Source organism: Corapipo altera, unplaced genomic scaffold (genome assembly GCF_003945725.1).
Source record: "Corapipo altera isolate COAL_440 unplaced genomic scaffold, ASM394572v1 275, whole genome shotgun sequence".
NCBI lineage: Eukaryota > Metazoa > Chordata > Aves > Passeriformes > Pipridae > Corapipo > Corapipo altera.
In genome coordinates, this window is record NW_020885001.1 from 624,487 (window position 1) to 639,110 (window position 14,624).

The following is a 14,624-nucleotide window of genomic DNA, read 5'->3' on the forward strand; positions in this document are numbered from 1 at the left end:
GGCCGGGCGGCGGGTCCGGGTCCCCCCGCAGGGCGCGATCCGCGGAGCCCCCGGGGGGCGGCGGGACCGGCGCTCCCCGCGCAGCAGCTCCGATGTCGGCGCAGGAGCCGCCCCGGCCGCCCCCGGCCGAGCCCCCGGAGCCCGAGCCCGGCGGGCGGTACGAGGCGGTGGTTCCGCACTGGTTCTACTGCAAGGTCGCGGACTCGCGGGAGCGGTGGGTCCCCTTCAGCGCGCAGGACTCGGAGCGGCTGGAGGAGGCGCACGGCGCAGGTAAGGGGGGGACGGGCCGGGCTGGGCTGGGGCCGGGAGCGCGGGCAGAGCCCACCCGCCGCGGGTGGGGGTCCCACGGCGTCCCCAGTGTCCGGCTCCCGCCATACACCCACCCCTCGGGTGGGGGTCCCATGGCACCCCCGGCCTCCAGCTCCCATCACCACTATCTGTCAGTCACCCTTTGGTTTTACATCCCACGTCCCTGCTCTTAAATCGGTGTAAAGAACAGGCCTGGTGAGGTCGGTGGGGGAGCATCAGGTGTGTGCTCAGGGTAAACACTGTCTGGGTACCAGGGAAAAATTCCCTGGACACATCCATGGCTTCCACCTGGGATGCCAGGTTTTCCTTCGGGGAAATTTAAATTGGAACTTTTTTTTGGCCACGTGCCTGGCTCCCAATAACCGAGCTGTTTGGATGCATGAAATGGTCTGACTGTGTTCAATTGATACTGCTCTAAATTATACATAATCACAGCGCAAAGCATCCTCTGGTGAGGCTGGGAGGGTGCTAGGAGGATGGCAGGAATTCTGCTGGGGGATTCCCCTCGTGGGGAAGCGTGGAGCTGTGCCTGCTCTGGGAGGAGCAGGGGTCGGGGGTCAGCTCTGAGCCCTGCACTGAGGCCCCTGTGTGCCAGATGTCACCATCTGTGCCACCCGCTGCTGTCGCGGGCAAAGCTCCGATTGCCCAAGGTTTGGCTCAAGGTTTGGCTCACGTCCTCCCTCGCCCAGGAAGTTTTGGATTAGAGGTCGTGCCGCCCGCCCCCAGTGCCACAGCCCAGCCTGGCACGGGGCACTGTGCCACCAGCCCAGCCCAGGGGCAGAGCCAAAAGGCAGGGAAGTTCACAGGATTTGAGGTCCCTATTGGGATCAGTGTGGAATTCTCCGGGAGGGGAATGATTTAGAGACCCAGGTGCACCCCCACCATTACACAACGCACTTTCCAGGCCATAAATTCACTTGTACTCTAAGCAAGGCAGGAAGAGGCCGTGTAAGCCTGGGCCCAAACCAGAGACAAGGACAGTTAGTGCCTTCATCTTACCTTCTGCCTCCAGGGGACGTTTGGCTTGGGGCATCTCTCCCAGGATGCCCCGATGCTGCTCTCGGGGCTTGGCCGTGGGCAGTGTTGGTGCCTGCTCTGCTCCGGCCTCGTCCCTCTGGCAGTTACAGCCTCCTGGGAGCGCCCTGCTCCGGGCCTCTCGCGGTTAATTCCAGGCCTTGGTTCCGCAGGGAAGGACCAGGAAGATGTGGTTGTCCCGACCTCGGGGGGCAGGTACGACGTGCACCTGAAGCAGCGGCAGCGCGTGGCCGTGTACTGGCAGGAGGAGGTGTCCGAAGTGCGTCGCTGCACCTGGTTTTACAAGGGAGACAAGGACAATAAGTATATTCCCTACTCGGAGTCCTTCAGCGAGGAGCTGGAGGTAAACACACCTTTCCTGTTGGTTTCTATCTTGGCCTCTCCTTGTCACACACTGGCCCTGATGTGCCAAACCCCACATGGGGCCACTGGCGCCATAGTCAGGCCTGAGGACACGAACTCCAAAGAGGCTTTGGCACGGCCTTCCTGCAGCTGATTAATGGAACTGTGAGCACTGCTGTGGCCTCCCCGTCCCCTGCCCTCGTCCGGCTGTGGCTCATCCTCCTGCGACACCCTCAGCATCAGGCTCTGCTTTGGGAAGATGCATGTGTAGGGATAGAGATGTATGCATAAAAACACACAGCATTGCAATAATCTCTATTCTGACGTGCCAAAAATACAGTTTTAAGCTGATGGGGAAGTCTGATGCTGCTGCTGTCAAAGGGGGGAGGTTCTTGGACACCCTCAGCAGGTGATCCTGGGATGACCCTGCTGCTCCTCCAGCTGATTTCTCTGCCACTTTCGCAAAGTGTTGATAAGATATCCCGAAAACTGGGTGGGGAATGTCTCAAGAGGTTGAACATTCATGGGAAGATTGCCAGCTGACTCACAGAGGGTGTTCTCTTCTGTAGGAAGCTTACATGATTGCCGTGACCCTGGATGAGTGGAAGAAGAAGCTGGAGTCCCCCAGCAGAGAAGTTATTATCCTGCACAACCCAAAGGTGAGCAGGGCCTGGTGATCTCTGTGCTGACCAGCGAGAACACCCCCTTGGGTCTCTGCAGGTCTTGCTTTGTGCTCTGGCTTTGTGCTGTTCCCTTCAACCATGTCTGCTGAGGAATGGGTTTGTCCCAGTGGCATTCCCCTCACCTGCCTGTGCACAGGAGAGGGCAAGTGCCAGAAAAGTCTGGCATTTCCTTCGTGTTTCCTCTCAACACCTCTTTGTGCAGTGGGCTTGGCCCAGCACAGTCTGGTACCAGCCCGTGTCACCCGGCAGCTGCTGCAGCCAAGGGTCTCTCTGCTCCACCAGGGTCACTGACAGGCTCTTCTTGTTTCCCAGCTGATGGTGCACTACCATCCTGTCGCCAGCTCCGACGACTGGGTCTCCACTCCCACGGAACAAGGTCGACCCCGGACTGTGAAGAGAGGAGTGGAGAACATTGCTGTGGAGATCCCCAACGGTGAGCTCACTCCTCCCTTCCACCCATCCAGAGCTATGGAGCGTTTTCCAACCAGTGCACTCAAAAAGACTGACAGAAGCTCCCATGATCCTTTAAATGAAGTGCACGTCTAAACACTTGGTGCCCCGAATGGTTCCAACAACCTCCCCAGCACCAGTGAGCTGTGGCATCAGTGAACACACAGAGGCAGTGAGAGGGGGGAAGGCAGTGAGCTTGCAGCTCCTGCATGGAGACAGAGCTGTTGGGAGCTCTGCAGTGCCTGAAATTACCCCCGAGGTCTTGGCATCTGTGTTTGTACAGGAGGAGAGTTTGTTTCCCTGGTAAGGACACGGGGGTTTATCACTTACCTGCATGCTGGTGACTTTCTGGGGCACGTGTTCTCCCCATCTCTGAAGCTGAGTGTCAGTTCTGTCCCCTCCCATCCCAGTCAGGCCTCAGGACTTGTCCCTGTGAGGAGGATGGGCAGTTACTCCTGTCTAACCCCTGCATTATCCATGCATGCCTGTCCTCAGGAAGGCACGTATGCAAACTAAAATGAGTGGGAAGTAGAGAACAAGTCCTAACTCCACCTGGGGCCTACCTGGGAGGTGCAGCTCCATGGGGCCCAGTAGTTCATCAGAGTGGGCTGGGCACGGGGCAGCTGGACAGAGACCTCCTGGTCCTGCCCTTCCTTGTGCTGGATGTGCCCCACGGGTGGGGCTGAACTGCCGGGAGCATCCACTCCCCCCGGAGCGAGGGTGGTGACAGGAGGGGGACGAGCCTCTCTGCCCCTGTGCCCTGAGCTGCCCTTCCCTCCTCAGGAGAGCCCCTGCAGATCGACCACCTGGTGTTCGTGGTGCACGGGATCGGCCCCGCCTGCGACATCCGCTTCCGCAGCATCGTGCAGTGCGGTAGGTGTGGGCTGGGAGCCCGGCTCAGCTGAGCCAGGAAAAACCTCATCCTGGACGCTGGGAAACGCTGTCAGGGTGCATCACACCATCCCGACAGGTTGGCAGGCTGCACGGTCACCCCTGCTGACTGCGGGGAGTGCGAATGGAACGTTCACTAACCCACCAAATCCCGCCTCCTGGAAAGGTTTGGGCAGGCACTGCTCATCAGTGTTCTGCTGCTGCTCCAAATAGTGAGTTTCCCAAATCAGATACGGATTTTCCAAGTACCTGTCTAAACCTGCTAAACTAATTAGCAGCCTGCTCAATCCATTGCTGCGGGTTAATCTCGCTGGGTGAGGTCCCACAGGCAGCAGCATCCCATTCTCTGGAGTGATTTGGGACAGCAAATCCCTGTTCACTGTGAATTGCTCAGTGCTGTAGGACAGGTGATCCCTGAACCTGCCTGGAAGCCCAACGAGATTTAACTTGTAGAAGTCAAGGGAGCTGAGATGTTTCACAGGGTTTCCTGTGGATGCTGGCTGTTCTTCTGTGTGGCCAGCTGATGAAACTATTTCAAGGCTGCTGAACATTTGAAATGAGGGAAATCGGCCTTTCTGCCTCAGAACCGAGTCCTTACAAGTTCATCTCCTCCCTTATGATTCCTGCACAGGCATCTCCACAACAGAGTTATTTTTTGTAAATTTCTAAAAGTACTTTATCGTGACTGCTGGGCTCTGCCCATGTGAAGGAGGTACAGATGGGACAGCAAAATCCAGTAAACACACGTGACAGGACATGAAGCCTCCCCTGATCTCTAGTTAAAGATTCAGGGACTTAGGGGAGCAGCAGCAGATTAAAGACCCTGGTGGGATTTCCCCGTAATGATCTTTTATCGTATTAAGTGGTGTTGGTGCCACGGGCTGGCCCTGGGGCGTGATGGATCTCTGTAAGGGTTCATCTCTTTTCCAGTGAATGACTTCAGGAACGTGTCCCTGAGCATGCTGCAGGCACACTTCAGGAAGGCCCAGGAGCAGCAGCAGGTCGGCCGGGTGGAGTTCCTGCCCGTGAACTGGCACAGCTCCCTCCACTCCACCGGCGTGGACGTGTAAGTGTCCCACAGCCCCCTCCTCCAGGGCTCGTGTCCGTGGGGATGGAAACGTGGATGGAAACGGAGGGAAAGCTGTGAGTGTTTAGGGGTGAGCAGGACACGTGGGGACCCCCAGCCCCCCTCCCTACAGCCATTCTGCAGCACACAGCAGGCGCCTGCTCCCATCAGCACCGAAGAGCAGAGGCTTCTGCCTCTCCCTGGAGGGACTGTGGACATCCACACCTTCTAAAGGCCTCTGGGAACCAAGTACCCAGTGTGTGCACTTGAGCACTGCTCTGCAGTGTCCCAGGAAGGGCAGAGAGCAGGCCAGGCTCCTGGGGAAGAAAGGACAGGCTCTTTGTTCTTGGAATGTATGAGCACGGGCTGTGCTCTCCGTTTGGTCTCAGCATGTGCTGGGGGCCTGGATTACAATGTCCTTGGAGGCAGTGTCAATCCTGCTCTCAACTTACATTTTGCTTTAGAAGCCTGGTGGGGTTCCCTGGCATCCTCAGCTGCAACTCCCTCTCCCCTTTCCCCTGCAGTGACCTGGAGCGGATCACACTGCCCAGCATCAACCGCCTGCGTCACTTCATCAACGACACCATCCTGGACGTGTTCTTCTACAACAGCTCCACCTACTGCCAGACCATCGTGGACACAGTGGCCTCGGAGATGAACCGCCTGCACCAGCTCTTCATGCAGAGGAACCCACTCTTCAAGGGGGGGGTCTCCATCGCGGGGCACAGCCTGGGTAAGGGGCTCACCCACAGGTGCCGTGAGCATCCCCGTGCCAGGGGAGCAGGGAGGATCATACAATGCTTTGGGAGGAAATGACCTCAAGGATCTTCTCATTCCAACCTCCTTACTGTGGGCAGGGACACCTTCCACTAGCCCAGGTTGCTCCAAGCCCCGTCCATCCTGGCCTTGGACACTTCCAGGGATGAGGCAGCCACAGCTGCTCTGGGCAGCCTGTGCCAGGGCCTCCCCGCTGAGTAAAGAATTTCTTCCTGATGTCCAACCTAACCTGTCCTGTGTCAGTTTAAAGCCATTGCCCCTTGTCCTGAATGAAAAGTCCAGGGTGCTGCTCTTCCATCCCAGCGAGGAGCTGGCTCAGGCTCTTCCCTGCCGTGACTCTGACGCTCTGCCTGTGCCTGTTCCCAGGGTCACTCATCCTGTTTGATCTCCTGACGAACCAGAAGGCTGACCCCGAGGAGGAGGAGCACAGGGCACAGGTACAGGCTGGGCTCTCCAGTGGTGCTTGGATCCAGGGGGTCACCAACCCCCCACTTCTGGGTTGCAGGGGGAAGGGGGAGACCCCCCAAAGTGCAGATTAGTGAGCAAAAAGTGTGATCCCGAATGGATCTGTTCACAGGGGTCTAGGACAACCTCAAGCAATGGGGGTATTAAGGAAGTAAAAGAAATTCTGAAGAATCTGGAGCTGTCTGAGTATTGTGATGTTTTTGAGAAGGAGAAAATGGACAGGCAAGCACTGGTAAGGAGCTCCCCTGTTTTACTGGCTCTTGTGGCTCTTCCTTGCTTTTCTTCCCCATCATTCCAGCACTGCACATCTTCTGGTACTGAGTCACTCACACACGAAATGTATCTGAGGATGAACAAAATCCCAGAGAACAGACACCTCACCACACCTCTGCTCCTGGACTAACACCTGCCTTGCATATTTTCCAGTTCTTGTGCACAGAGAACAACCTTAAAGAAATGGGAATTCCCTTAGGACCAAGAATGAAGATACTCCATTACATCAGCTCCAAGGCAGACACACAGGTTTGTTTTCTGCACAGCTTATGCTCATCCCATCACATCCCATCCCTCTCACACAAGGACCCCTTTGTGTTGCTGCAGGATCAGAGCTCAGCAGCTCCCAGGCACGGCGAGGAGCACAGAGCTGAGCTGGGGTCCCCGTCACAGCACGACCCAGAGAGCACAGAGGATGTCAGGACCTGCCAGTACAGGGACGTTGGCCTAGGACAGGTGACAGCTGAGCTCTGACTGCGCCCACGAGGCCCTCGTGACACCAGCACAGAGCTCATCTCGGGAACAAATCCGAACCTCTCTCTTTCCCAGGTCTCAGCAAACTACCCCCAGCTGAACTACAAGCCCACCATCTTCTTTGCCTTCGGGTCTCCCATCGGGATGTTCCTCACAGTGCGAGGAGTGAAGCGCATCGACCCGAACTACAGCCTGCCCACCTGCAAAGGCTTTTTCAACATCTTCCACCCCGTAGGTACAAGAACCAGAGCCGCCCTGCCTGAGGCACGTGGAGCACGAGCCCTGCTCACTGTCCCTCTCCTCTGTGCAGTTTGACCCCGTTGCCTATCGGATCGAGCCCATGATCGTCCCAGACCTGGAGTTCGAGCCCATGCTGCTGCCCCACCACAAGGGCAGGAAGAGGATGCACCTCGGTAGGGCACAGGCAGCCCCTGTCCCCCTGCCCAGGGCTGCTGCAGCCCCCAGCCCCACACCCACCCCCCTCCTGCCTTGCAGAGCTGAAGGAAGGGCTGACACGCATGAGCGTGGACCTGAAGAACAACTTGCTGGGGTCGCTGAGGGTGGCCTGGCAGTCCTTCACCCGCGCCCCAGTGCCAGCCCTGGAGGCCAGGAGCACCGACGCCGAAGCAGAGCCAGAGGCTGGCACGGAGAAGCAGCCAGGTCAGTGCCAGGGGATGCACTGGGCAGAGGGGAGGCAGGGATGCAGCCTTGGGAGCTGCCCGTGGAGCAGCATGTGCTCGGGCTCCCCGCAGCCACGCTGCCCCTTGTCTGTGCCCAGCTGCCTTTGGGCTGTGGGTGCACCTGGCTCTCCCCAGATGCTGTGGCCTTCCCCTGTTAGTGCCTGATGAAGGGGTTTTCTGGGGGGTCTCAGCACACCACACTACTTTTTAAGCCTGCCAAGCCTGTCCCCCTGCTCTGGCTGTCTCTTGCACTACTGTTTCCAGGCACTGAATTCAGCTGCCTGTATTGTCATGGTTGCTGGTGCCCCATGGCTGAACCACACTGCTCCTCATTCCTGCAGACACAAAGCCAGAGGAGCCCCCTGCAGCAGTGAAGGAAGAGGCCCCCCTCATTAACGTGGGGAGGCTGAACGGGGGGAACCGCATCGACTACGTGCTGCAGGAGAAGCCAATAGAGAGCTTCAACGAGTATCTGTTTGCACTCCAAGGGCATCTCTGCTACTGGTAAGGGTTTGTGATCGTCAGAGCTTCAAACTCACGTGGGATGAAGCAGGATGGCATCACTCTCAAAGCCTGTGTAGTAAGAAAAGCCTTAACTGAGGGGACAAGACCTTCTCCTGCCTGAGACACACAGAGGGTGGGCAGGGACAGAGGAAGGAGACCAGTGTGGTTCTCCTTGCCTCATGGGGCATCTGCAGACCACATCTACCCAAAACATGTCCTGACAGGGTGCAGGGAAGCATCCCCTTCTAAGTCACATGTCCTTATTCTCCAGGGAGTCAGAGGACACGGTTCTGCTGGTTCTGAAGGAGATCTACCAGACACAAGGCATCACACTGGATCAGCCTTTGCAAGGAAGCCAGTGACCAACCTGTGCTGTTCTGGCTGTAAGTCACCTTTGCCTAAACCCCTTCCTGGTTTCCTAGGACATCTCAGAGGAGATCTGGTTTGTCTGAGGGAACAATATCCCTTATCTAAGGCAGGGAACTTGTGTCAGATTTTTTCTTTGGCCTGTCAGCACCTTTGGCTTCTTTCCTGTTCCCTGCATATGACCACCACCAGCCAAGAGGAGAGAACCAAGGAGGGTCCAGGAGACTGTGCTGGGTGGATTCTGGCTGCCTCACTTGCAGCTATTCCTGTGTCCTCCTTTTGCTTTCTTAGATCCAATTCCACTGAGTACTCACCAGGAAAGTCCAGATCTCTTCTCTGCCTTCCTCTCTCCTCTACTGCCGTGTCCTGCATGCTGCTTCCCAAGTACTTGCTGCTACCTGGAGATAAGGATGGATTTTCCTCCATTTTGGGTAGGGGTGGTGGGGGGTAAAACTATCAAGGGAAAACACTTCTGCTCGAACACACACAGAACCCGCATGGTGACTCCCTGTGGCAACGTGTACTCTTAACCCTCCACCCTGTGAGCCCCCTCACCAGCTCCTCCAGCACTGCAGCACACGAGCTGTCCAGGCTCAGAACCCACCGAGGGGCTGACCCTGCTCCTGGCTCAGTGAGGACACTCACAGCCCGGGACCTTGAGGAGCAAAAAGCCTTAACCACGCAGCCTGGAGGGAGCTGCAGCAGCCTTGGAGCAGGGGAGATTGCTGACTGCTCACACAGAGCACCTGGCACCAGGACTGCCAGGGCCCGGGCTGCTGCTGAGCCAGCAGGATCTGTTCACCAGCCCCCCTCATCTGCACTGCTGCTGCATGTTTGTGCACCCCTGGGCCGTGCCGGGTGCCCCATAAAGCACGTGGTGAGGGCGGCATGCTCGTGCTCCTGCCTGCTGTGCTGTCTTGGTAGTGACGTCCCACCACCCTCGCCCAGCCCACGCTGGCAAACCAGGGGCCTCCCCCCGGTGCTGACCACGCCAGTGCCCAGCTGTACCTGAGGAAAGCTCCACCTCCAGTCAGACTGCAGCCAGGCTGGGGACAGCAGCTGCTCCTGGGCAGTCTGGAGGCCTGGGCCAGCCCTCAGTGCCCTGCAGGGACACGGAGCAGCGCTGCTGGCCCGGGGGCTCTCAGGTGGCCACAGGGATCTTGCGCCCGCCACGCTCCAGTCGTTGTTTTTAGCTTTAAATGTACAAAATACAGCCAGCAAAGTCGGAGCCCAGATCCACAGGGTCTGGGCACGGCAGCAGTGACACCAGCTCTGCAGGCAGCTCAGTCTGCAGCTGCCTTGGAGCTCTGCTCCGAGAGGGACAGGGCCAGAGAGCCCCTGTGCTCCCTCCCTGGCCACCAAACCCCCCGAGCTGGCTCAGTGCCTGGGCTGGGGCTCCAGTGCTGTGTGAAGTGTTGCTGTGCAGCCTTTAGAAGAGCCAAACCACTTTCCCTCCCGCTGACTTTTGCCCTGCATGGGGTAAGGAGCCTTTTCCCCCAACAGCCTGTTGGTTTGTTTTTCCTCCACTGCCCGTTATTTGCACTACTGGAAGGGTTTTGTTTGCAGCCTCCATCCCTCCTCCCCTCCCAAGGAACAGAAGCTGTTCTTTACCTGACTGCAGGAACAGCCAAGCTGCTCAGCTGGCACCTGAACTACTGCTGGCTAAAGTCTCCTACGGGAGTAGGAAAAGGAACAGTCTTAACATGGGACACTAATGATCAGCTTTTTAAGTTATGCACTTTGTTAAAAAAAAAAGTTAAATACATTTTAAATGTTATTTAATGTCTTTTCCAGTAAAAGCCAAAATAAATAAGTAGATGACTGTGGTACGTGCATGTCTGGGGGGAGAAGGAGGGGCTGGAGAATTTACCTGTGCAGTTTTAGGAGAAAGTAAAGCTATTTCTGTATTTCTGTTGAAGCTGCAGGGTCAGAGGGCCCAAATTGCAGCTGATGGGGCAGTGTTTCATTACTGACTCATCTGCCTCACTCTGCTACAGCCTCACCTGTGCTGTTTGCACACAGACACTTGATCAAACCACACCTTGTCTGTGGAGGGAACCTTCCTTGTCTGTGATGTGACAACTGCTCACACAGTCCTGCCAGGCAGCTGGCTCTGGATCTTGGTAGCACAGCCCTGCCTTGTCTGAGACAAACCACATGCAGGGAAACAAGCACCTGGGCAGGGATGCTCTCAGACACCACTTCATTTTCTCCTGTCATCTCCTTACAACTGTACTAAAGCTGCAAGGAAAGAGGTACAAAATGAGCACCCACCAGCAACCCCTGCAGACACCAGAGGAAACAGCTTACACAGAGACAACCCAGGCCTTGAAGTAAAGCTTTAGCACCACAGCTCATTAAAAAAATTAAACTCCTTTATTTGGCAAATTAGAAAAAACTCAAGGCTGGCAGGTCCTGCACTTCATTTCCCAGGAGAAGGGCTGGGACAGCTTAGCTGGATTGCAGGGAGGTGACCAATGGTGCTTCCTGGACTGGACACTAGGACTCCCACCAGACTGGGCACACTGGATTGTCAGATTTTCCCAGTTCTTGCTTCAGGACCTTCATACCTGGACTGTCATCCTGCAGGGTGGCACCTCAAGTGCTCCCCTCACTTCACAGGAGGCCCGAAGTGAAGGACACCTATAAAATTCCATTAAACGAAGCAACACAAGCCCCTGGGCAGGAGACTCACCAGCACTGCAGGGAACCCCTGCTGGGGCTCATCCTCATCAGAACCACTGCTGAGCAGCCTCCCCAAAGCCCTGCCCTGGCACCCAGGGATCAGCAGGACAGAGCCCTCACTGTATGTCCAGGTGGAAGCTGGGAGCTGGAGGCTTCTCCTCATGCACCAGCGGAGGTTTGGGCTTGGACAGAGACGGTTTGTGGCACATGGAGTCTGTCAGGGGAGGGTAGTACTGCCTGTAGCACAGGTATGCAAGCACCAAGCCCATCACGGAGCCAACCAACACATCTGTGGGCAAGACCAGAGGAGAGTTAACGACCCTTCACCCTCCCAAGCCTCTCTGCTGATGGAATTCTCCAGCAGCAGCTTTTCAGCTGGACCTGCAGTCTGACCCTCAGCTGTAAAACCAAGCTTGTATATATTTCAAACACACAGAGAAAGGCATCAGTGCCCTGCAGGAGGCACCAGAATTACCACCAGAGGAGCAAGCAAACCCCCAGGTTGCTGTTGTGGGCCCTGAACAGCCCTGTGGCACCACGGCCCCACCCGGGTACGCGGGCAGGCACAGACCCACCTTGCCAGTGGTGTTTGTAGTCACAGGTGCGGGACACGGCGATGAGGGTGGCGAGGAAGAGCGGGAGGAGGAAGGCACAGAGGCGCAGGGCCCGGCCCCCCCGGCCTGGAGTGAAGCTGTGCAGCTTCCCCGCCAGGTAGAAGGCGGAGAAGGCGAGACCAGCAAAGGCGACTGGAAGAGAACGGAACAGCATCGGCTCAGAACAGCTCCGGGCTCTGCAGAGGGCCCTCAGTCAGACCCTCACCCTGTGGTGGAAGGGCTGCAAGGGGAGTCTCTCCTGCCCCTGTGAGCCAAGGCAAGCACCACCTTGGGAGTGATGGATCACAGAAGCTGGTACCCGGGGTTACAGACAGCTTCTGACCACATTTCTCACCCCACTGCTTTGCAGAGGGAAACCTGAGGCCCCTGACGAGGCCAATGAACGCAGCCAAAGCAAACCCAAGCTGCCCTCCCCATGGCTCCTGCTCTGCACAGCTCGCTGCCCAGGGCTGCAGCAGGAAGGGAGGTGGAGCACTCACAGGACGCGTGTCCGCTGGGGAAGCTCTTGCGTCCCTCGGTCACCCTGCGGGAGTCCCCCGTGCACACCAGCTCCGCGTTGGCTCGGCCGTCCGGGAAGCAGCGGTAGAAGAAGTCGGGCCGTGGCCTGGGGCAGAGATGTGAAGCACTAAGAACACACAGCCATTGGTGTGGGGCCCCACAGAGCACCCACATCCCCACGCCAATGCAATCCTGCCCAGCACAGGTCTGAACGAGCCCCTCCGAGCGATGGCCGGAGACAGCAGGTCCCCACCAGTGTTTGTTCTAATACTGAATTGTCTTTACAGCCAGAAAAACCCACATCCTTCCCAGTGTGTCACACTGAGCTCCTAGCCCTGCTCTGGCTATTGCAGCTCTGCCCCCAGTGCAGACCTGCCTCCCCTCCCCTCTCTGCACTGCACTGCTGGGAACCAGCCGGTCTCTCACCTCCCCACGATGAGCTTCAGGGCATTGGTAAAAAGTCCATTCAGGGCAAGGGCAAGGCTGGCAGCTGGGAGAGAGCAGAGGGGTCACGTCAGCATCATCCCCATGCGAAAGTGCAGCTTTGAGGCACGTTCAGGTGCGGGCAGGGCTCAACCTGGAGCCCTCTGGGACGAGGAGGAGCTCACCAAGGCAGGCTTCCCGCGTGTCCTCGCGGTCGGCGCTCATGAACAGCCTCGCCAGCACGATGAGCAGCAAGGGAGACAGAAACGCAATGAACTGCACAAAACAAGAAGATTTTTAGGTGCCAGTGAAACAGCTTTAGGCTCTCCCAGAACACCACAGCAGCTGCTCAAGAAGACTTCCCCTCCCCAAAGCCGAGCAGCAGCTGTGCTCTCCAAAGGGCACTTCCATCAGAAGCACAAACCCATCCCAGCTGGATTTGCAGCAGGCCCTGATCAGCCCAGCACATCCTCAGGTGCTCAGACAGCTCCTCTGGCTGGTTATTGGGGGTGTCCCCAGCCCCAGCACCTCAGCTCTCCCCTCCCTGCCAGCCCCAGCATTAGTGCCCTGTCAGCAGCACCCTCGCTCTGTCAGCAAAACCACTGAGCTGCTGACTCAGTTATCACCATTCCCATCTCAGCCCGACTGCACCGGGGGGATTTCACCCCGGGGCACCCACGGCGTGGCTGCCAGGCTGCCAAGGAGCTGCTCCCACCTGAGTTCTGGCATATGTTGTGCTTTACGCCACCAGTTCCAAATGCTACCCTGAGGTTTTGTCCTTAATGTTCAGTGCCCACCTCTTGCAGAAAATCCCAAGTGCCATTTGCCAGGAAAAGCGGGAGCTTGCCCAACCCAGGAGCCACAGCCCCTGACCTCACACCTGCTCCAGAGGCAGCCAACCCCTCTGACACGCTGCTGGTCTCCTGAAGTCCTACACGGGGTTATGTCAAACCCTTTTCACAGAGCCTGGAGCCCTCGGGAAAACATTTCACAATAAAATGACAATAAGCTCTGCTAAAAATAGCTGCTTTCAAGGAAAATGTTCCCTGATAGCAAGAGCTATGCTATCTTTGTGCTCCTGGGAATTTGGACGTGGAACGAGATTACGAACAACAGTGCAAAGTCCACACTAGTTTATAAACTTCAAATCCCAAAGACAAGCCTGGATGGTAAAGCCTGAAAATATGATAAAAGTTACTATAAGTCTTATCTAGTTTGTACTGATCTCACAGGATGGGCTGGAAGGTACCACTGGGGGCCATCCCGTCCAACCCCTCTGCTCAGGGTCCTCAGAGAATGTCACTCAGGATTGTGTCCAGGTGGATTTTGAGTGTCTCCAGGGAATGAGACTCCCCCTTCTCTGAGAAGCCTGTGCCAGTGCTCAGTCACCCACCCAGGAAAGTTCTTTCTTGTGTTCAGGTGGAAATTCCTGTGTTTCAGTTTGTGCCTCATCCTCCACAGAGCAGAGCCGGGCTCCATCCCCCCAACCCCTCCCTTCAGCTATTTATCCACATGGATACAATATCCTGCCCTTTCAGCAACCTGCACTAGGAGCTCCAGGTATTGCAGTATAAGCCTTCAGCCAGCAGCTTTGCTTTAACAGGAGAGCTTATAATTAGAGGAAAAACCAAAGTAAATGCAGGAAACACTGGCACGGGCTGCCCAGGGAAGCTGTGGATGCCCCATCCCTGGAACTGTTCACAGCCAGGTTGGGTGGGGCTTGGAGAAACCTCGTCTGGTGGAAGGGGAGCATCCCCCATGGGGGAGGGACACGACAAGATGATTTTTACGGTCCCTTCCAACCCCAAACACGCCATAAACTTACAAACATGAGGGCGGTGGGAACGTGGTCCACCTCAACGTAGGGGTTTTTATAGAGCCACATCTCCTCGGGCTGCACCACGCGCTGGAAGGGCGGCAGGAACTCCATGATCCTGGAACGAGACAGGGCAAATGAGCGCTGGGGCGGGCACGGGGAGGGGGCCGGGGCGGGGGTCCCGCACTCACCCGAAGGTGGCGAGGAGCAGGGCCCGCAGCGCGGTCTCGGCCGCCAGCTCCGCTCGCCGCATGGCCACTGCCCGCCCCACGA

General features: G+C 57.1%; 2 protein-coding genes across 3 annotated transcripts; one reads left to right on the top strand and one right to left on the bottom strand.

Moving 5' to 3' along the window:
• Positions 1–59: 59 nt before the first annotated feature.
• DDHD2 (DDHD domain containing 2) lies at positions 60–10,144 on the top strand. Of its 2 annotated transcripts, XM_027667062.1 has the most exons (17): positions 61–270; positions 1,497–1,687; positions 2,256–2,345; positions 2,682–2,802; positions 3,603–3,692; positions 4,641–4,776; positions 5,301–5,509; positions 5,920–5,990; positions 6,131–6,250; positions 6,445–6,540; positions 6,619–6,747; positions 6,841–6,996; positions 7,076–7,178; positions 7,261–7,425; positions 7,787–7,949; positions 8,221–8,332; positions 8,607–10,144. In XM_027667062.1, exons 1-16 carry the CDS (start codon positions 93–95, stop codon positions 8,309–8,311), a joined length of 2,109 nt encoding a protein of 702 aa, XP_027522863.1. In that variant the 5' UTR covers positions 61–92; the 3' UTR covers positions 8,312–8,332; positions 8,607–10,144. The 2 variants fall into 2 exon arrangements, with proteins under 2 accessions (XP_027522864.1, XP_027522863.1); XM_027667063.1 differs by having other exon boundaries at positions 60–270; positions 8,221–10,144.
• A 525-nt stretch (positions 10,145–10,669) lies between these two features.
• On the bottom strand, positions 10,670–14,619 carry PLPP5 (phospholipid phosphatase 5). Its single transcript, XM_027667079.1, has 7 exons — positions 14,543–14,619; positions 14,361–14,469; positions 12,721–12,811; positions 12,539–12,602; positions 12,094–12,218; positions 11,576–11,746; positions 10,670–11,289 (listed from the first exon to the last, which is right to left on the bottom strand). The coding sequence occupies exons 1-7, from the start codon at positions 14,602–14,604 to the stop codon at positions 11,117–11,119; spliced, it is 795 nt and encodes a 264-aa protein (XP_027522880.1). The 5' UTR covers positions 14,605–14,619; the 3' UTR covers positions 10,670–11,116.
• Between the last annotated feature and the right edge of the window lie 5 nt (positions 14,620–14,624).

Bases quoted from the DNA above. Each gene is read 5' to 3' on its own strand.
- DDHD2 (XM_027667063.1), top strand. From the start codon at position 93: ATGTCGGCGCAGGAGCCGCCCCGGCCGCCCCCGGCCGAGCCCCCGGAG. The intron at 1,688-2,255 runs GTAAACACACCT...TCTCTTCTGTAG, and splicing joins CCTTCAGCGAGGAGCTGGAG to GAAGCTTACATGATTGCCGT. The intron at 6,541-6,618 runs GTTTGTTTTCTG...GTGTTGCTGCAG, and splicing joins GCTCCAAGGCAGACACACAG to GATCAGAGCTCAGCAGCTCC.
- PLPP5 (XM_027667079.1), bottom strand. From the start codon at position 14,604: ATGCGGCGAGCGGAGCTGGCGGCCGAGACCGCGCTGCGGGCCCTGCTC. The intron at 11,747-12,093 runs GTGAGTGCTCCA...GTTCTCTTCCAG, and splicing joins CCCCAGCGGACACGCGTCCT to TCGCCTTTGCTGGTCTCGCC. The intron at 11,290-11,575 runs GTGGGTCTGTGC...TCTTGCCCACAG, and splicing joins CTACAAACACCACTGGCAAG to ATGTGTTGGTTGGCTCCGTG.